At 43.2% G+C, this 16,247-nt stretch overlaps 1 protein-coding gene across 1 annotated transcript in view; it reads left to right on the top strand.

Moving 5' to 3' along the window:
• slit1a (slit homolog 1a (Drosophila)) overlaps nt 1-13,356 on the top strand; it is a 97,692-nt gene extending 84,336 nt beyond the window's left edge. The window contains exons 22-37 of the mRNA XM_030070762.1: nt 173-241; nt 335-406; nt 516-587; nt 3,869-3,940; nt 5,556-5,719; nt 5,838-5,962; nt 6,089-6,186; nt 6,383-6,522; nt 6,634-6,727; nt 6,842-6,979; nt 7,617-7,845; nt 7,970-8,100; nt 8,587-8,741; nt 10,208-10,496; nt 10,723-10,934; nt 11,328-13,356. Of these exons, the coding sequence (XP_029926622.1) occupies nt 173-241; nt 335-406; nt 516-587; nt 3,869-3,940; nt 5,556-5,719; nt 5,838-5,962; nt 6,089-6,186; nt 6,383-6,522; nt 6,634-6,727; nt 6,842-6,979; nt 7,617-7,845; nt 7,970-8,100; nt 8,587-8,741; nt 10,208-10,496; nt 10,723-10,934; nt 11,328-11,566 (2,299 nt within the window). The 3' untranslated portion in view covers nt 11,567-13,356. The remainder of the gene's footprint in view (nt 1-172; nt 242-334; nt 407-515; nt 588-3,868; nt 3,941-5,555; nt 5,720-5,837; nt 5,963-6,088; nt 6,187-6,382; nt 6,523-6,633; nt 6,728-6,841; nt 6,980-7,616; nt 7,846-7,969; nt 8,101-8,586; nt 8,742-10,207; nt 10,497-10,722; nt 10,935-11,327) is intronic.
• Nucleotides 13,357-16,247: the final 2,891 nt, after the last annotated feature.

The following is a 16,247-nucleotide window of genomic DNA, read 5'->3' as shown; positions in this document are numbered from 1 at the left end:
TGAAAATCAACAAAGTCGGAGATACACGGTTTTACCTAACAGTGACATTATGCAACTTTGCAGCATATCTCACTAAAACAATAGGGCAAAATATTCACCAAGCCACACTGACGTCTAATTGCTAAAATAAGTGTGTGTGTGTGTGTGTGTGTGTGTGTGTGTGTCTCCTCAGGTATCTGGATGGAAATCAATTCAGCATGGTGCCAAAGGAACTGTCTACATTCAAATACCTACAACTGGTGTAAGTCTGTTTTTCCTTTCTTTTTTTCTGGCTCTGGCTCTGTGTTTCTTTGCAGGTCAACATAATGAACTGTCTGTTTTTTTTTCCTTTCAGAGACCTGAGCAATAACAAGATCAACTCTCTAACCAACTCGTCCTTTGCTAACATGAGCCAGCTCACCACTCTGTAAGTCCTGACCAGCCTTGCTCTGTCATACCACAGAGCTAGTATTTCATTTTAGTGTTGACAGCAGAATGGAAACAGCTGAATTTGGTATTGTTTTTTTTCATCGCAGGATCCTGAGCTACAACTCTCTGCGTTGTATCCCCGGAATGGCCTTCAGCGGGCTGCGCTCTCTGCGATTGCTGTGAGTTTCTGTTATTGTGATGATCATCTTAATAAGTCGCAATATTAAGTCTTAAAATCCCTTTACTCATAAGTATAAAAAAATCTGTCAGTGGTCAGTGAGGCAGTTTCATTTGTTTCCAGTGCAGATCTTTTTTTTTTTTTTTTTAAGTCATCTGTGTTTGCATGTTTCAGGGAAAACCTCGAAACAGGTGAAACTGCAGTGGAAACCAGTGAAATTGTCTCAGCCCACTGGCAGATTTTTTCACTTAGTTCAAGTGAAGACTAAATGGGTTATTAAGATAAATATTTTTTGCAGCGTGCGCAGTCAGGGGAGAGGGTGGAGCAGATGCTGAGAATCTTAGAGTGACTCCAGAGGAGCTAAATGCAGCATAAACAGTTATGACAGCATATGAACACACACACACACACACACACACACACACAACCCCTGACCTATTTTCCTTGTTTTAAATGGTACTGAAGGGGGCATCAACGGAGCTTGAGACATCTGACCAGTCTGCCTGTTCACCTCCAAATGCTCCAAGCTCATCATTGCTTCACCACCGGGGCCAAACACGCGCCCCCACAATACACTGTACAAAATCACCCTGACACTGATTACAGGAGAATGGACCATAATGGTTTTGACTCTGCCTCAAGGCTTTTATGAAGTTATAAAAGTCTTTGATTGTGTACTCTCAGTGACCATGGACTTCTTGCGGATGAATCGGTCTGCTAAACAACTAAGATGTAGACTGTAAATGCGTTAGACAGGATAGATGACGAAACCGAACCAGTCTTTGGACCTGCATCCAAAGATACAGCAGCTGGATCACTTACACTTTAACTCAAACATACAGCTCAGTTCTGAGAGAGAGAGAAACAGACATACCAGGCCAAGCTGCACCCCTTATGAGATTATATACTGTATGTGTGTGCATCTGTGTGTGTGCGTGTGAGTGCCTGTATGCATATATGTTTATCATCTGCTGGCTCGGTGCCTGCTTGTATGTGTGTGGGAGTTGAGTTATCAGCCTTCCATGTGCACTCGTACCAGATGCACTTTTTTACTACTGACAACAAAGCTTCAACAAAGCCTCATTTTACGGCAGGATTCGACTAGAGCCCCTCGATCATTATGAGACACAAAGCGTAAGAGCCTTTTTAGTGCTGGAATGAGGGTGAAGCTCAGTCATCATTAGCCGAGGCTGCTTCGCCAGTCTGGTTGCGTGGGCTTTGATCTCTAATGAAGCTGCGTCCGTTATTTCTGCTCTCACTCACTCACGCCACCTTCATTTTAAAAATATTTCCCTGCTTGAGTATGCTAGACGCCATGGTAGCTCGACACCCCCTCACACACACACACACACACACTGAACAGCACATACATGCTCAGACACACATACTGTCTGGGCGACCTTATCGTCTCAGTCAAATGATCCAAATGAAGCAGAAAACTTTGATGTCTTTACTGCTAATTTGATCAATGAAAAGCCCCCCCATTAAATGTCAATTGGTGCCATGTCCTTTTTTCCTGAGCAGGTCTGTGGGGCTGAAAAAAAAAAAAAAAAGACGCGACAATGAGCCCCAGTTAATAGTTTTCAACGTTAAGACTCTAAAGCAGGTTCAAAGTTCAAAGTTGGTGGGTATGAAGCTTCACAGAAACCACAGTGAGGTGCCAAAGGCGGCTCTGAGCGGGGTGCATTCACACACGCTCGCACACACAGAGGTGCCAAAGCCTTTATAAAGCAGCACCTTTGGCTTTACAGAGCAGTAAAGAGGAGAAGAATCATTAACGCTCACAGCTTCAAACAGACCCATGGTCTGGGCCTGGCATGGATGTGGTTTGGTTTGGTGTGAGAGTTTATGTGAGTGTGCGTGTGTGTATATATGTGTGTGTGTGTGTTATGGTTGTGGTATGAGCTTGAGATTAATAAGCTGCTAATTGGTCTGCTGGGTATTAGGTGTGAGGGGAGTGTGTTGAGGCAGCGCCAGGGCGTGGCCCCGCAAGGGTTTGGGTGGGAAGCAGAGAGGGAAGAGAGTGAAATGAGGGTGATAAAGGGAACAAAAAGAGAGGAAAGAGAAAGCTGAAATAGGTGGGATGTAGTGGAATGTATACAGCTTTGCAAAAGAGGAGAGAGAAACAGAGAAGCGGGGAGAGAGAAAATGCCAATAGGAGAGAGGATCAGGTTTCTTCCTGGAGACTCCCTGGCTCCTTTCTCCCATGAGAGCCCCATGTGGCTGGCACACTGCTGCTGGCGTCATGCCCACTGTAGCCCAACTGTTCCCTGACTCCCCAACCCAACCCTTCACTGGCCACTAATAAGCCATCTCCTCCTGACATAGAATACTTGCCCAATTAACTTGTTGCATCTGACGGTTATATTGCATGTTTTCCTTAATACATTCAAGCAAGCACAGCTCTGTATCCTTTCACTGGCCAGCAACCTGCCTTGCTCTCCATATCCTTCCGCTCGACTTTTCTGCAGCTTAGTGGTAATTCGCAGATCAAAGAAAGTAGGAAGTAGGGTTTCAGAGTCTGTTTATACATACATTCTGTTCATTAGGGTATAGCAGAGGGCAAATCTGTCATATGTTGGTGCTCTGGACTGGGCTATGGTAACTTTAGCGCGCAGTCAGCTGAGGGTAGGAGGTGGTAATGACCTGGCGGATTACAGCAACCATCAGTCATCTAGCCATTAAGCCATGTTGGCTTGTCACCCTATATCCTACTCAGAGGACAGCAGAGAAACAGCACTGGCACAGTGTACATGCACTTCACGGTTCAGTTATGTATGCTTGTACAGAAACGACGGCTGAATACACATGTGTGTCCGCACATAGATACACCTGTGCATCTGCATACGCAAGAATACACTAATGTCTTACAGTCTCCTGCATGCAGTGCTGCTTTACTTTCCCGTCCTCCCATTCCCCCCTTCCCCCAGTACCCTTGTTGGCCCTTCCATCCAGACCTACATAGTAACTCGACACCGGCCTTTTCCAGACTCGCAAAGCTTCACATCTTTGCCAGCTGTACAGGGCTCAACTAGAAATACAAGCCACCTACCACCCGTTCAGAATACCAACCAGACGCTCTCTTAAGTCAAATATTCATTCAAACCTTCCCCTTATTTCTGGTTTCACTTACATGCCTCAAACGGATTACTGTATGGCTGGAAAGCTACACAAGATAGTTAATTCTGTTTGTTCCTGTGGTCAGATATGTTCTCATTTTTAATGCGTTCTACTCTCTCTCCACTCCTCCCCCCCTTCTTTCCTCCCTCTGTTGCCCCTAAGGTCTCTCCATGGCAACGAAATCTCAGAGCTTCCAGATGGCATCTTCAACGATGTGGCCTCACTGTCCCACCTGTAAGTACACACATGCACACAACACACACATATACTGTGCGGCAGCTTACTCAGTGTGATACCGTAAGCCCTTGCCGCTGAGTCTGTGAAGAGTTGCAGTATTCATGTACACGGCACACACACACACACACACGCACACACACACACGCACACACATGTACACACACTTTAAGTCACAGAAAGGGTCTGGTCAGACTGCCAGGAGTGTGTGGCTCACAGTGGCTTGCCTGTAGTCTTTGGTGGGTTTCACATGAGGCGAGACCTCCCTTAATCAGCCACAGTCCTGTGGTTATGCAACACACAGACCCCTCCACTGTCTGATCTCTCTGTGACATCTCCGACTCACCCACCCACACACACAAACACACACGCACACACATACACATGAAAATCACACACTGTGCACCCTAAAGGTTTACCAGAATTCTTTGTGGTCTGTGAACTTTAGTGTTCCTATTTGTTTGTGTATTTATGTCTGTAGTTTTGTGCGGTGGGTGGTGCATGGTCTTGGGTGTGTGTATAACCACAGAGAAGTGCCTTCAAAGTGTGTTAACATCATCCCTCTACGATCACTAATCAATGAACCTATCAATGCCAGAATCATAAAGCTGGAGATGGGAGGAGTACAGGAGAGGAGAGGAGGAAGGTGGGATCGTGAAGGAGGGTAGAAGTCAAGATGCATGAAAAGTGGGACAAAGGGAGGCATGGAGGGGAGGCATTGATTCAGAGTCACAGTCAAGTGGCTTTCATGTTAGCAGATGTCAAGTGTCAGCTATTGGCCTGGCCTGAAAGATGAGCCTGTATTCTGCTGTAATGGAACAGCATTGATTCAGGGGTGTTTGTGCATCCAGCAGGACGACACAGAGCCATTGATTCACGACCACTGAGACAGAAGTGGTTAAGTGCACCTTCTGTTCACATATTTCCCTATATTGAGAGGCCCTGCTCTAGAGGAGGGCATTGTGAATTAAACTTTAAATCTGTGCTATGCTTATCAATGCATTATTTTCAAAGGTATAGTGCGCCAAGTTGAGTTTGGCATGGACTAGTTTAGAAAGGGGCATAGAGACACCTGCTGGTGATACAAATGCACTACACTGACATACCCAGAATTCCTGCGTGCATAACTTTGAACCACATGAAGTTGGGACATAACTTGGCCACTGTATATCACCAATTCTTTTAACTGTCATCAACTATTTTTTTTATTATTATTTATAATAAATGATTGAGCTATACAGTACTCTACAATAGATCACCACCCTAACCACCATGACGTTAATCCTGACCAGTAGTGATACCAAACCATATTTCCATTCCCAAACTGCTGCCATGGAAAATGTGAATAATTACTAAACAGAACACAAACAAAGCATACAAAATGTGAAAGCCTTTAACATTAACGCCTACAGTTGTGGATCCTGGCTACTGAAAGCTCCTTATGTTGAATAGCAAGACATGTGTTCATTGAGTGTGGTATTGAAATATCATGAAGTTACTTCCGCCTAAGATCAAGGATTTTCTTTGCATCTCTAGCTGTTGACTTACAGTAAGCTCAGAGTTAGCACAAATATCACCAAATCCTTAACTAGTTTATCTTGCCTGCTTTCGCCAGGGCCATTGGTGCCAACCCACTGTACTGCGACTGTCGCCTACGTTGGCTGTCCGACTGGGTGAAGACTGGTTACAAAGAGCCTGGCATTGCTCGCTGTGCCGGCCCACAGGGCATGGAGGGCAAGCTGCTGCTCACAACACCTGCCAAGAAGTTTGAGTGCCAAGGTGAGTTGGCACGTTGGTCGGTCTGTTATAGGTGCAGAGAGGAATGAAGCACTTGACAGGCACTGCATCCTAATGCCTTTCATTCAGGCATTCATTCTTTTGTGTCATATTTATTTAGGCGATGTGGACACTGCAGTCCTGGCCAAGTGTAACCCCTGTCTGTCCAGTCCCTGTCTGAACCAAGGCATCTGTCACAGTGACTTGGTAGAGATATACAGGTGCAGCTGTCCTCCAGGATTCAAGGTCAGAGCTTTCAGTACTTAAACACCTACATAATGTTTATCTATGCATTTTCCCAGTTCAGTGTTGAATGTTAAGATATCAGCACCATGGCAAACGTTGTCTATTCTTTGTTCTGCTGCAATGCAGGGAAAGAACTGCGAGACAGCTCTGAATGCTTGTGTGAGTAACCCATGTGCCAATGGAGGAACATGCCAAGTCAAAGAGGATGATGAGGGAGCATACAGGTGAGGAAGATGACCTGTGCAATTGGCACACTGAAGAAATGAAAGATGCTTTATTTTGTTTCATCCTCACTTGTGTACATACATACATGCATACATAGATATAGATGAAGATATGCATACTCACACACACACACAGATATATGCACAGATATAGATATATACATACATATATATGTGTGTGTGTGTATTTTCTCAGTTGTTCCTGTCCACTGGGCTTTGAGGGCCCGACTTGCCAAACAAACATTGACGACTGTGAAGACAACGACTGTGAGAACGGAGCCACATGCATCGATGGAGTCAATAACTACACCTGCCTCTGTCCCCCCTACTACACAGGTACCGTAACACAACACACACAGCACACTCTAACACACACCATGCACAGCTAGCTCTTGGGTGCGGTGTGTGTGTTACATTTCATCTAAGCATCTTCGGGATTCTCTGTAGGAGAAATGTGTGAAGAGATGGAGGATGTGTGTGCCCCAGGACGGAGCCCCTGCAAACATCAGTCTACCTGCCTCATCACCTCCACTGGGCCCAAGTGAGTGAAGACACTTGGGACTACAGATTCAATAATCGCTTTTACATACACACTGAGAAGGAGCTCTGTTTCTCGGTTTGATGCCAATATTGTTTGTACGTCCTCGTATTGCAGGTGTATGTGCTCTCCTGGCTACATTGGCGATGACTGCAGTGTAGACTATGACGATTGTGATGAGCATCGATGTCAGAACGGAGCTGAGTGTGTGGATGAACTCAATGGGTATTCCTGCATCTGCCCTGAAGGATACAGGTGAGAGATAAACGCATGCTTGGTATACCTGCTTATGGTGTTGTCCCCTATGATTGATGGATGGATTTTGTCTGTGGGCTCCAGCATTTTGAATATAAAGATAATTGCCCAGCCACAGTGCCAGCACCAGACCAAAAGGGCCTTAAGCTTCACACAATATCTCGGACAATGCTGGGTGAAATTTGATCAACTCTTTGGGACTGATGTGACTTTACACTGATACAAAACAAACAGAACAAAATGAAAATGACTGGCCCACCACACCTCCACCAACAGGCCAAAAAGGCTCCAAGCTTCAAGCAACATAGCAGTGCCACTGCAGCACCAACAGGCCAATAAGCTTAATGCTCAATATTTTGGATATCTTGGATTTTGGTCAGATTTGGTGAGCCTTTTTGACATAATGTGACATCCAGTATCACAAAATGAAACAGATTGGCCCATCACGGTGCCACCAACAAGCCAAAAGCTTCCAACAGACCAAAGCTTCAAACAGTGATTATATCTGGGTCAACCTGCACCAAACATGGACGGTGGCATGGTCATTGTTGACTTGCTTTACATTACAAGCAAAGAGTTAGCTTTCACAGTGTTAACAGCACTATCCTCCCCACACCTCCTTTTTGTTTCTTTGTAGTGGTCAGTTGTGTGAGGTGCCGCCATCTCCACTGTCCCTGTGTGAGCTGGCTGACTGCCAGAACGATGCCCCCTGTGTGGAACGAGGTGGCCGCGCCTTGTGCCAGTGTCTTCCAGGGTTTGGTGGGCCACGTTGTGAGAAACTGGTCAGCGTCAACTTCATAGACAGAGACTCCTACCTACTGCTGTCTGACCTCAAAAACTGGCCTCAAGCTAACATCACCCTACAGGTATACACAGTGTGTGTGTGTGTGTGTGTGTGTGTGTGTGTGTGTGTGTGTGTGTGTGTGTGTATTTGTATATATTTTATCTGCAGTATAGTAAAACAAAAATTGACCTTCTCTTTGCATCCAGGTGTCCACAGCAGAAGATAATGGTATCTTGCTGTACAATGGAGACAATGACCATATTGCTGTGGAGCTCTACCAAGGTCATGTCAAGGTCAGCTATGACCCTGGCAGCCAGCCAGGACATGCCATCTACAGGTGAGGTGCTATAAACCCATGGAACACTGAAGTTGAGTGTTTCTACACTGCAAAAAATCTTTACCTTAACAACTCATTCACGCACATGTCAGTATTAAAATCAAATGAAAACAACAAGTGCCAACTGGGTGAGATAATCCCACTTGTTTCCAATGCTATTCATCATGTTTCCAGAATTGTCTTGAATCAAGTGTTATTGGCTTGATACTAGTGTGTTGATCTGCTTTATTCTCTTGTTTCAACAATACGTACTTACCAGAAAAACGTCCTGAGACAAGTGAAACTATATTTGGAACAAGTGCGATTATCTCATTCCCCTGTCGGCGTAGGTGTTTAAACAAGCTTTCAAAACTGATTATTAGACTAAATGACTTATTAAGATGGAGATTTTTGCATTGTGTGATAAGTGGTTGCTCATTATATTGTCATATGTTAATGTATCTCCTCACAACAACACCTGCTCTCCTCTCTGTCTTCCCTCTTTAGTACTGAGACCATCAACGATGGCCAGTTCCACACAGTGGAGCTGGTGACCTTTGACCAGATGGTGAACCTGTCCATTGACGGGGGTCTCCCTACCACCATGGACAGTTTTGGGGCGGTGCGGCCCCTCAACGGGGAGGCTCCGCTATACGTGGGGGGTAGGGGCCCTCTCCAGAACACACCTCCCTCCTCTGCAGGCACTCTTAACTACTACACTACTGTCAATCACCACCCCTCCCCCTCGCTCTGTCACCACCACAACCAACCCCCCCGCCCAAACCCCCCAGCCCCACCTCCACCTCCACTCCCACCCATGCCCAAACCTCCACCTACACCATCCCCACCTTGAGCCATGACTGTGTTTGCTAGAGGCCACATAATGCACACTGCAATAAATATACTGCAAACAAGCTCCATCGAAACAAGTCATTTAGACTCATATTGAGTGTTAAAATCTTTTTCTTAAAAGAGGACAAAAAACTCTGACAGGAGGATGAGATAACCCAACTTGTTCCCAGGGCTAATCAACTGGCTTCCAGAATTTCTGAATCAAGTGTCATTTTCTTCATACGAGTGCCCTGGAAACAAGTGAGATTATCTCATCACACTGGAAGATTTTTTCCCCCTCTTCTTTTTTGTCACTTGTTTGAACAAGATTTTAACACGGTATTTGAGACCAAATGTCTTGTTAAGATGTCAATTTTTTGCAGTGATATGCATAGACCTCACAATACATTATAGGTACACATTTTAAATAAAGAGGTAAACATGTATAAAAACTCCCAAAATCATCTGCTTTGGCCTGCTCAATCACACATCAAAACTTATAGGGACTTTGTGGTACACAATGACCCCATTCCCCTCTTAATTTATATCACAATACATTATGTTAACTGTGCAGAACATCTCTTTTGGTGTGTAAGCTCTGCCCTCTAGTGACTCATATATGAACTACCAGACACAGTCTTCACTTCAGATGTTTGTAACTGGCATGGATATTAAATACGGAATATGCAACCATATGTATTTGTATGTCTGACCACTCCTGAGACCTAAGCATGTAGACAGTAAGAAAAATTATGCAGTTAAAAAGAAAAACATTTCTTACATTTGGCATTACGCGGCCACTGTTTTGAGAAATATGCAAAACAAACAAACAAACAAACAAACAAAAACGGCTTGATATCAGGAGTGGCTCAGTCAGTTTGTGCAGTTTGTTTCAGTGCTGTGATGTGTTTCTGTTGTGCTTTTTTTTTTGGGTGAAAGCCAATGTTTGTCTGTAGTCTTAGCTTGTCTAGTATTCATACAATACTACAGCAAACTTTCCTCCTTCCTTCTACTTGTTTGCCTTTTATTGTCCTCCGTTTCAATGATGATGTGTCTCATATGCAAACACAACTCCTCTAATCATTATACAATTCGAAAAATGTACCGTATTTGAACCTGAAAATATATAGTATGCATCACTGGGACACGCATCTGTTTGAAAATGCCTTCCTTCATTACACTCATATCAGCCCTGTGTTAGCTGTCTGTCTGTGGTCCCACTTGTCCGTCTTCACACCTATGAACATCATCTTCTTCCTCTCTCCCTCCTCCTGTGGTTGCTGCTGTCCTCCTTCAGGCATGCCGGTGGACGTGCACTCAGCAGCTTTCCGGCTCTGGCAGATCCAGAATGGTTCCAGTTTCCATGGTTGTATTCAGAACCTGTACATCAACAATGAGCTCCAGGACTTCACCAAGACCCAGATGAAGCCTGGCGTGGTGCCAGGCTGTGAGCCCTGCAGGAAGATCTACTGTCTACATGGCATCTGCCAGCCTGATGGGGTCCAGGGACCAGTGTGTCACTGCCAGCCAGGCTGGAGCGGGCCCCACTGTGACCAGCCTGCTACCAACCCTTGCCAGGGCAGCAAGTATGTTATCATGCTATGAAATGTGATGTATTCTTTATTTCAGACAGCAAAGAAAAGGCTTGCTGGCCATTCTTTTCTCATACAGGCCAATTCTGAGAATTCTGTAAGGAATTTTCTTATTGACTTTGTCACATCTGTATGAGAGATTGATCATATTGTTTCTCCACAGAATAACAAACATTCATGAAAATTTGATACAGACTAACTGAATGTTGTCTCTTTGTAGGTGTGTCCATGGAAAGTGCATCCCACTGGACAATCAGTCATACCGCTGCGAGTGTGTGGAGGGTTACCGTGGTGCTCTGTGTAACCAGCAGGGGGAACTGTTCAACCCCTGCCGCCGCTTGGCCTGCAAACACGGCCGTTGCCAGATCTCTGACACAGGAGATGCCTACTGTCACTGTGAGAGTGGATACACTGGAGAACTCTGTGACACAGGTTGGTTTGCTCTTGCTCTATAAGTCATTCATCTCAAAAGTCCTTTTCACATTACAGTTAAACCTCAGCTAACAACTTCGTTAGCCCTGTACTTACCCTATTTGCCCTAGTTTTTTCACACTTGCAACTTAACACGGCCCTCTGGACCAAGGAAAAGTTGAGGTTAAGGTCCACAGTGTCAGTCAAATTGAGGACAAAAGCAACAAAATATTTGCTGTTAAATGGAATCAACAGTGCCATGTGTTGACACTGTGGGTATAAGAGTTTAGAGAACATTAACCCTTCATTTTAATGTGTGAATCTTCAAACTGGGTATTAATATAAGGCCCAGGTTAAGTATGAAAAGTTTTCTTTCCCAAAAGGATGATTGGCTATCATGTTTTCCTCGTCCAGAGTCTGAGTGCCGAGGGGAGCCAGTGCGAGACTTCTACCAGGTACAGCGGGGCTACGCCATCTGCCAGACAACACGCATGGTCTCCTGGGTGGAATGCACCGGGGCTTGTGACACGGGGGCATGCTGCGCCAGCCAGCGAATGAAACGCCGGAAATACACCTTTGAATGCAGCGATGGAACCTCCTTCAGCGAGGAAGTGGAAAAGACCATCAAGTGTGGCTGCGTGGGCTGCATGTAGCACCATTCACACACACTTGCCACCGCTGCCACCAAGCAGAAGATAGACAGGAAGGAAGGAAAAGAGAGGACTGGAGGAAAGTGAGGGAAGGAGAGGAGGAGAGGAAAAGAGAGAGATTATAAAGAAATATATATAAAACCTCTATCTATATATTATGGACAACAATGTTTGTAAAATAGGACATTTCCTCCCCTTCCAAGGGTGTGTGACCTACAGTAACACAGAGAAACCAACAACATCAACAACAATATAGAGAAGTGACAACAGCAACCAAACCAATGTATCTGCAACATTGTTCCAAGGAGTCCAGAGATTTCAAAGGTGTTGTATTCAGAGTGAGAAATCCCTCCAAACCCAATTACCCAGTGTGAATTCCCCATCCATCTGTGAGGCCTCTGACAGCCTAGCCACCATCTACCATCTTTACTTCCTGAAGGCAATGAGGACAGTGTGGTCTGGCCTGGCAAGGAATGGCAGGAGGACACATTAATAGAGAGGGGGGATAAAAGGCGAAAGAGAGAGAGAAAGAGGGATGGGTGTATAAGAGGAGAGCTGGACCGTTTGACTTGGCAAAGCTATCTTGAGTTGAGCTTGGCTGGGCTTAGCTGGACTGGGCTGTATCTGGCTTGGGTTGAGTTAAATCTGTTGTTGGTTTGGTGTAGTAATGATCCTGCCGGGATACAGTCATTTATCCACACATGCACATGTAGAACTGAACAGAGGAAGGTAGGGTTAGAGTGGCACATAATCCAGTGCGGATGTGATGGCTTCAAGGCCAGGTGGTCTGGTGTCACAGTTGTGTGATGTGACTTACCTTTCATAGACACTCCATACGTATAGAGACTGCACTGACTAGCAGCACTGAGAACTACAGTCATACACCCCTCCAAAGTACATTATTACACATGCATGGCATACATAAATGCATCGACACATACATCCACACACACCAACAGTCACTAGTCGCAGTGAGAGGGCTTGTGTGGTGCAACTATCTATTCTGTTCATACAGGAAACCAATCTAGCGCGGGCAGTGCCCGGTAGTTATCAGTCCCCCAGCATGCATTGCCTCGGGGTTAGGATGATTTGCATAATCCCTCCCCCTTTGAGCAGGAGGACGTTTAGCCTTCCTCCCCTCGATGCCTGCAGTATTAAACTTGTGCAAACTGTTGCATGTGTGGAGAAGAGTTTGCCAATGAATATGTAGAGCTTCTTAATATCATCATAATGTTATTACAAAACAAAAAGGTTGCAGAATTGTTTTTCTGATTTTTGTTTTATGTCTAATTTCTTATAATTGATTTATTTTATTTTTGTCATATTTTGTTTCATGATGTAACCTAACTCCTTTAGCCCTGCCCCCCTCCCCTTTATACAGAAATGCCTAACAGATTCTAATATATATATATTTGTATTTCATTTTGGTATAGTATTTTTCTATGTTAAAGAGTAAGTCTGTTTTTCTGGAAGCTTTGGGACTGGTGGAATGGCATTCAATTGGTTCCCTAGGTGTTTTTATTTGTTGATCTCACTTGCTCCAACTAGCTAATTTGTAATTGGCCAAAAAGACAGCAGTTGGCCTTGTTGTATAGGAGGCAGTATTGGTCTAGAAATGTTTAATATTGTATATGTTGTCTTCCATGTGAATATTACATCTAATTCATTGAGAGTCTGTGCTTGTTTTTATTCCTTTATTTATTTTATCTAAAGGCTTTTCCCTGTAGAAAGTGAAAGGCATAAATGTTGCTGACTTTCGAATATTTTCAAAAATTTTAAAAAGAAGAAAAAAACATAAAAAATAGAACAAAAAAAAACTTAGCCTAAAAAAGCTGTAAGGTATTTGTAACATCACTTAATAGCAAGTTATGACAGTGTTTCCTCCTCTCTGGCTCAGACATTCCTCATTCGCTGCAGGGGCTGGAGAGGGCAGAGCTGGGATATATCTAAGATAAAGTGAAGTCCCCCCTCAGATGGATTTACCCTGTAATTACCATATCACACCTAAAGGGTTCTGATTGTTCTCATGTTCATTTTGTTGAAGTGTTGGGTTGTATTTCTATCATTTTAATTTGAAAAAATGTTCGCCATAGAGAGAAGTACTTTGATATGTTTTTAGTTCAAGAGAATCAAAGTGGTCAAGCTCAACTGATCATAAGCTGCTGTCAAGCCAGAAGAAATAGGATGAAGTTGCCTTTGTGGACAATGACCAATATTTAGCTATATCATCCTAGATCTGTTTGAATAGGCAACTATGTGAAGCATTGTACGTCTACTACTGACAGAAAACAAATGAGGAAGTTTTGGCCATGTAAATGTCTGTCAGTTCTGATGGGCTATCGAATACACAAAAGAGAAGAAATGGTGCCAATTACAGTGAACATAACAGTCATACCTGAATGTATAAATGTGTATAAATAAATATGACCTATGCTTATTCATGAAGTGGTAACTTTAGCTGTTATTTAGTTTCCAATGTAAGATATAGACATCACATTGTTTTATAAGTGACGATCCATCAGGATGGCTTTGGCGTTGTTCTCTCTGAAGAGAGGGATCGTGTTTATCCATGTCGCTGATCTAAATGTTGAAAACCTTTTAAGGTGTGAAAGTCTGCAGATCCCAGATCTCAGCCCTGTATCAATTAGCCACATCACAGAGATCCTATCCATATTGATTGCCAAGTTAACTTTGTTTTGCATACTGTTAATGTGATCCCAGTGGTGTACAATAACATTCAGAGAAGATCTCATAAAGGATACTGATGAACAGTCACTGTCATCCTTAGGTTGTGTGCCTCATAAAGGTGCACATTTAGTCGAATGTGGCTTCTTTTTCATGTCTCCGTTCCTCCCTCTGCACTGATCTGTACTGAACAGGTGAATTCAACTTCCTGGTAGACATCTTAGTGGTGCTTGTGCTATATTGAGATGTAATTCAGTTATCAGGTCAGGTGACCAGAAACACAGTTTTTCCATCATAAGAAATGTATTCATAAACATGTTAATGTAAATGACACAATGTCTCTGTTGTATTGAACTGGTGCAAAAACTAAAATATCTGGTTGGGTTTTGTTTCATTTGTATGTTGCAAGATTGATGGTGGGATTGAACTGAAAAACTCCCAATAATGCTGAATGTATGTAGTGCCACCGACAAAATGTTTACCAAACCTCCACTCTTTTCATTAATTAAACTTAAATGTGTGTGCTTTTAAAATTGTGCTCTCTTTCATTGACTTTTTTGTTGCCTTATATTGACTGTGGTGTGCGGAGGTGGTAATGAGGGAAAGTCTAAGAAGGATGATGCCGACAGTTTACCCAGTCTAAATGAGTGAGGCTCTGGATTAATTTATACTGCAAAAATATAGGTGAAAACCAGATTTGTACCAGGTTTGTACAAAAATGCAATAGTTCCACAGTAATGAGATGAAGCAGGTGAAGCACCTATTGATCACACTAATTCAAAACAAAATATTTTCATCAAAAAAACATCAGAGAGCAAAAAACAGGTTAAAAGAGCAATAATTAAGTGTATGAATTCATAATCAGTGCATAAGTAGAATAAATTATTCATAATAATTATTCATACCACACTTGCAATGCATCAGCAACAGCTTGGCAGTCCAGTACTGCTCAAGCTGCCTCAAGTGTGACTGCATTCATACATACTACTCAAAAATCTAATTTTCTGGTCATATGTGGCCTAGAATTACTTTATATCGGTGATATTGAATTAGTTTTTAGGAATTTGAAAAACAGCTCAAATGAAGTGAAGATCTGATGATTATCCAAAGCACCTTGGCCTATTTAGGTTTATTTGAGTAGGGTCAAAATCGACCTTTGACAAAATGAGTTTACCAAGTAACTGTTTAGGCTGATTTCTGATTCGACATTACATTTATGAATTCTGAAAATGAAAGACAGCTGGCTAATTGCAAAAATAATGTCTACTCACCAACAGTCTGGAAAAATTAATGAAGAACTAATTGACAAATTCAGTTAGTAAGCCACTGTGGCCCACAAATTAATTTCCGAGAACTAAAAACGTTAAATTCAGAGAATCATGTGTTCCTGCATCCGTCTGTCACAACAGCAACATTATCTCAACTCTAGAGCCTCTGGTCAAGTATTGGGAAGCCTCAACCAGATGTCAATTTTCCGGGGAAATATAAAGCATACAGAGGCAGAATCAACTATGGTGCCAAATGTGCTTCACAGAAAGCGCCTTTGCTGCTCCAAACACAAGTGGACAGCTCTCAGTCTGTCCGTTCAGACAGAGAGAGAGAGAGAGAGGGAGAGAGACCATAAAATGAAATTCTTATTTTGCTAGTCCACCCTCCATGCAAAAATAAATAAAAATAAAATGGTATTTAACAGGCAGCAGGTACTTAATTGCTCTGGGGCACAAAATTCAAGAAGGGCTGCCAACTCTGAATTTTATGTGGAAGAAAAACCCTGCATATTGACAATACATATTTTAAAGTCTTATAAAGTGGACAGAGTGCAAGACATCATGCAGAGCAGCACAGGAGTACCTCAGGGATCTGCAAGATCACTGTCAAACCATATTCCCATCTGGAATAATTTAAGTTTCATTGTATCTCATCTTAAAAAGGGATGGACAGTTTATTAAAGGAGGAGGACTGATTATTTCAGTGAAATAATTTAATTCCATACATGGAT

This window comes from Myripristis murdjan, chromosome 15 (genome assembly GCF_902150065.1).
Source record: "Myripristis murdjan chromosome 15, fMyrMur1.1, whole genome shotgun sequence".
Lineage (NCBI taxonomy): Eukaryota > Metazoa > Chordata > Actinopteri > Holocentriformes > Holocentridae > Myripristis > Myripristis murdjan.
Note: the sequence above shows the minus strand (reverse complement) of the source record. Positions and strands in the feature narration are given on the sequence as shown.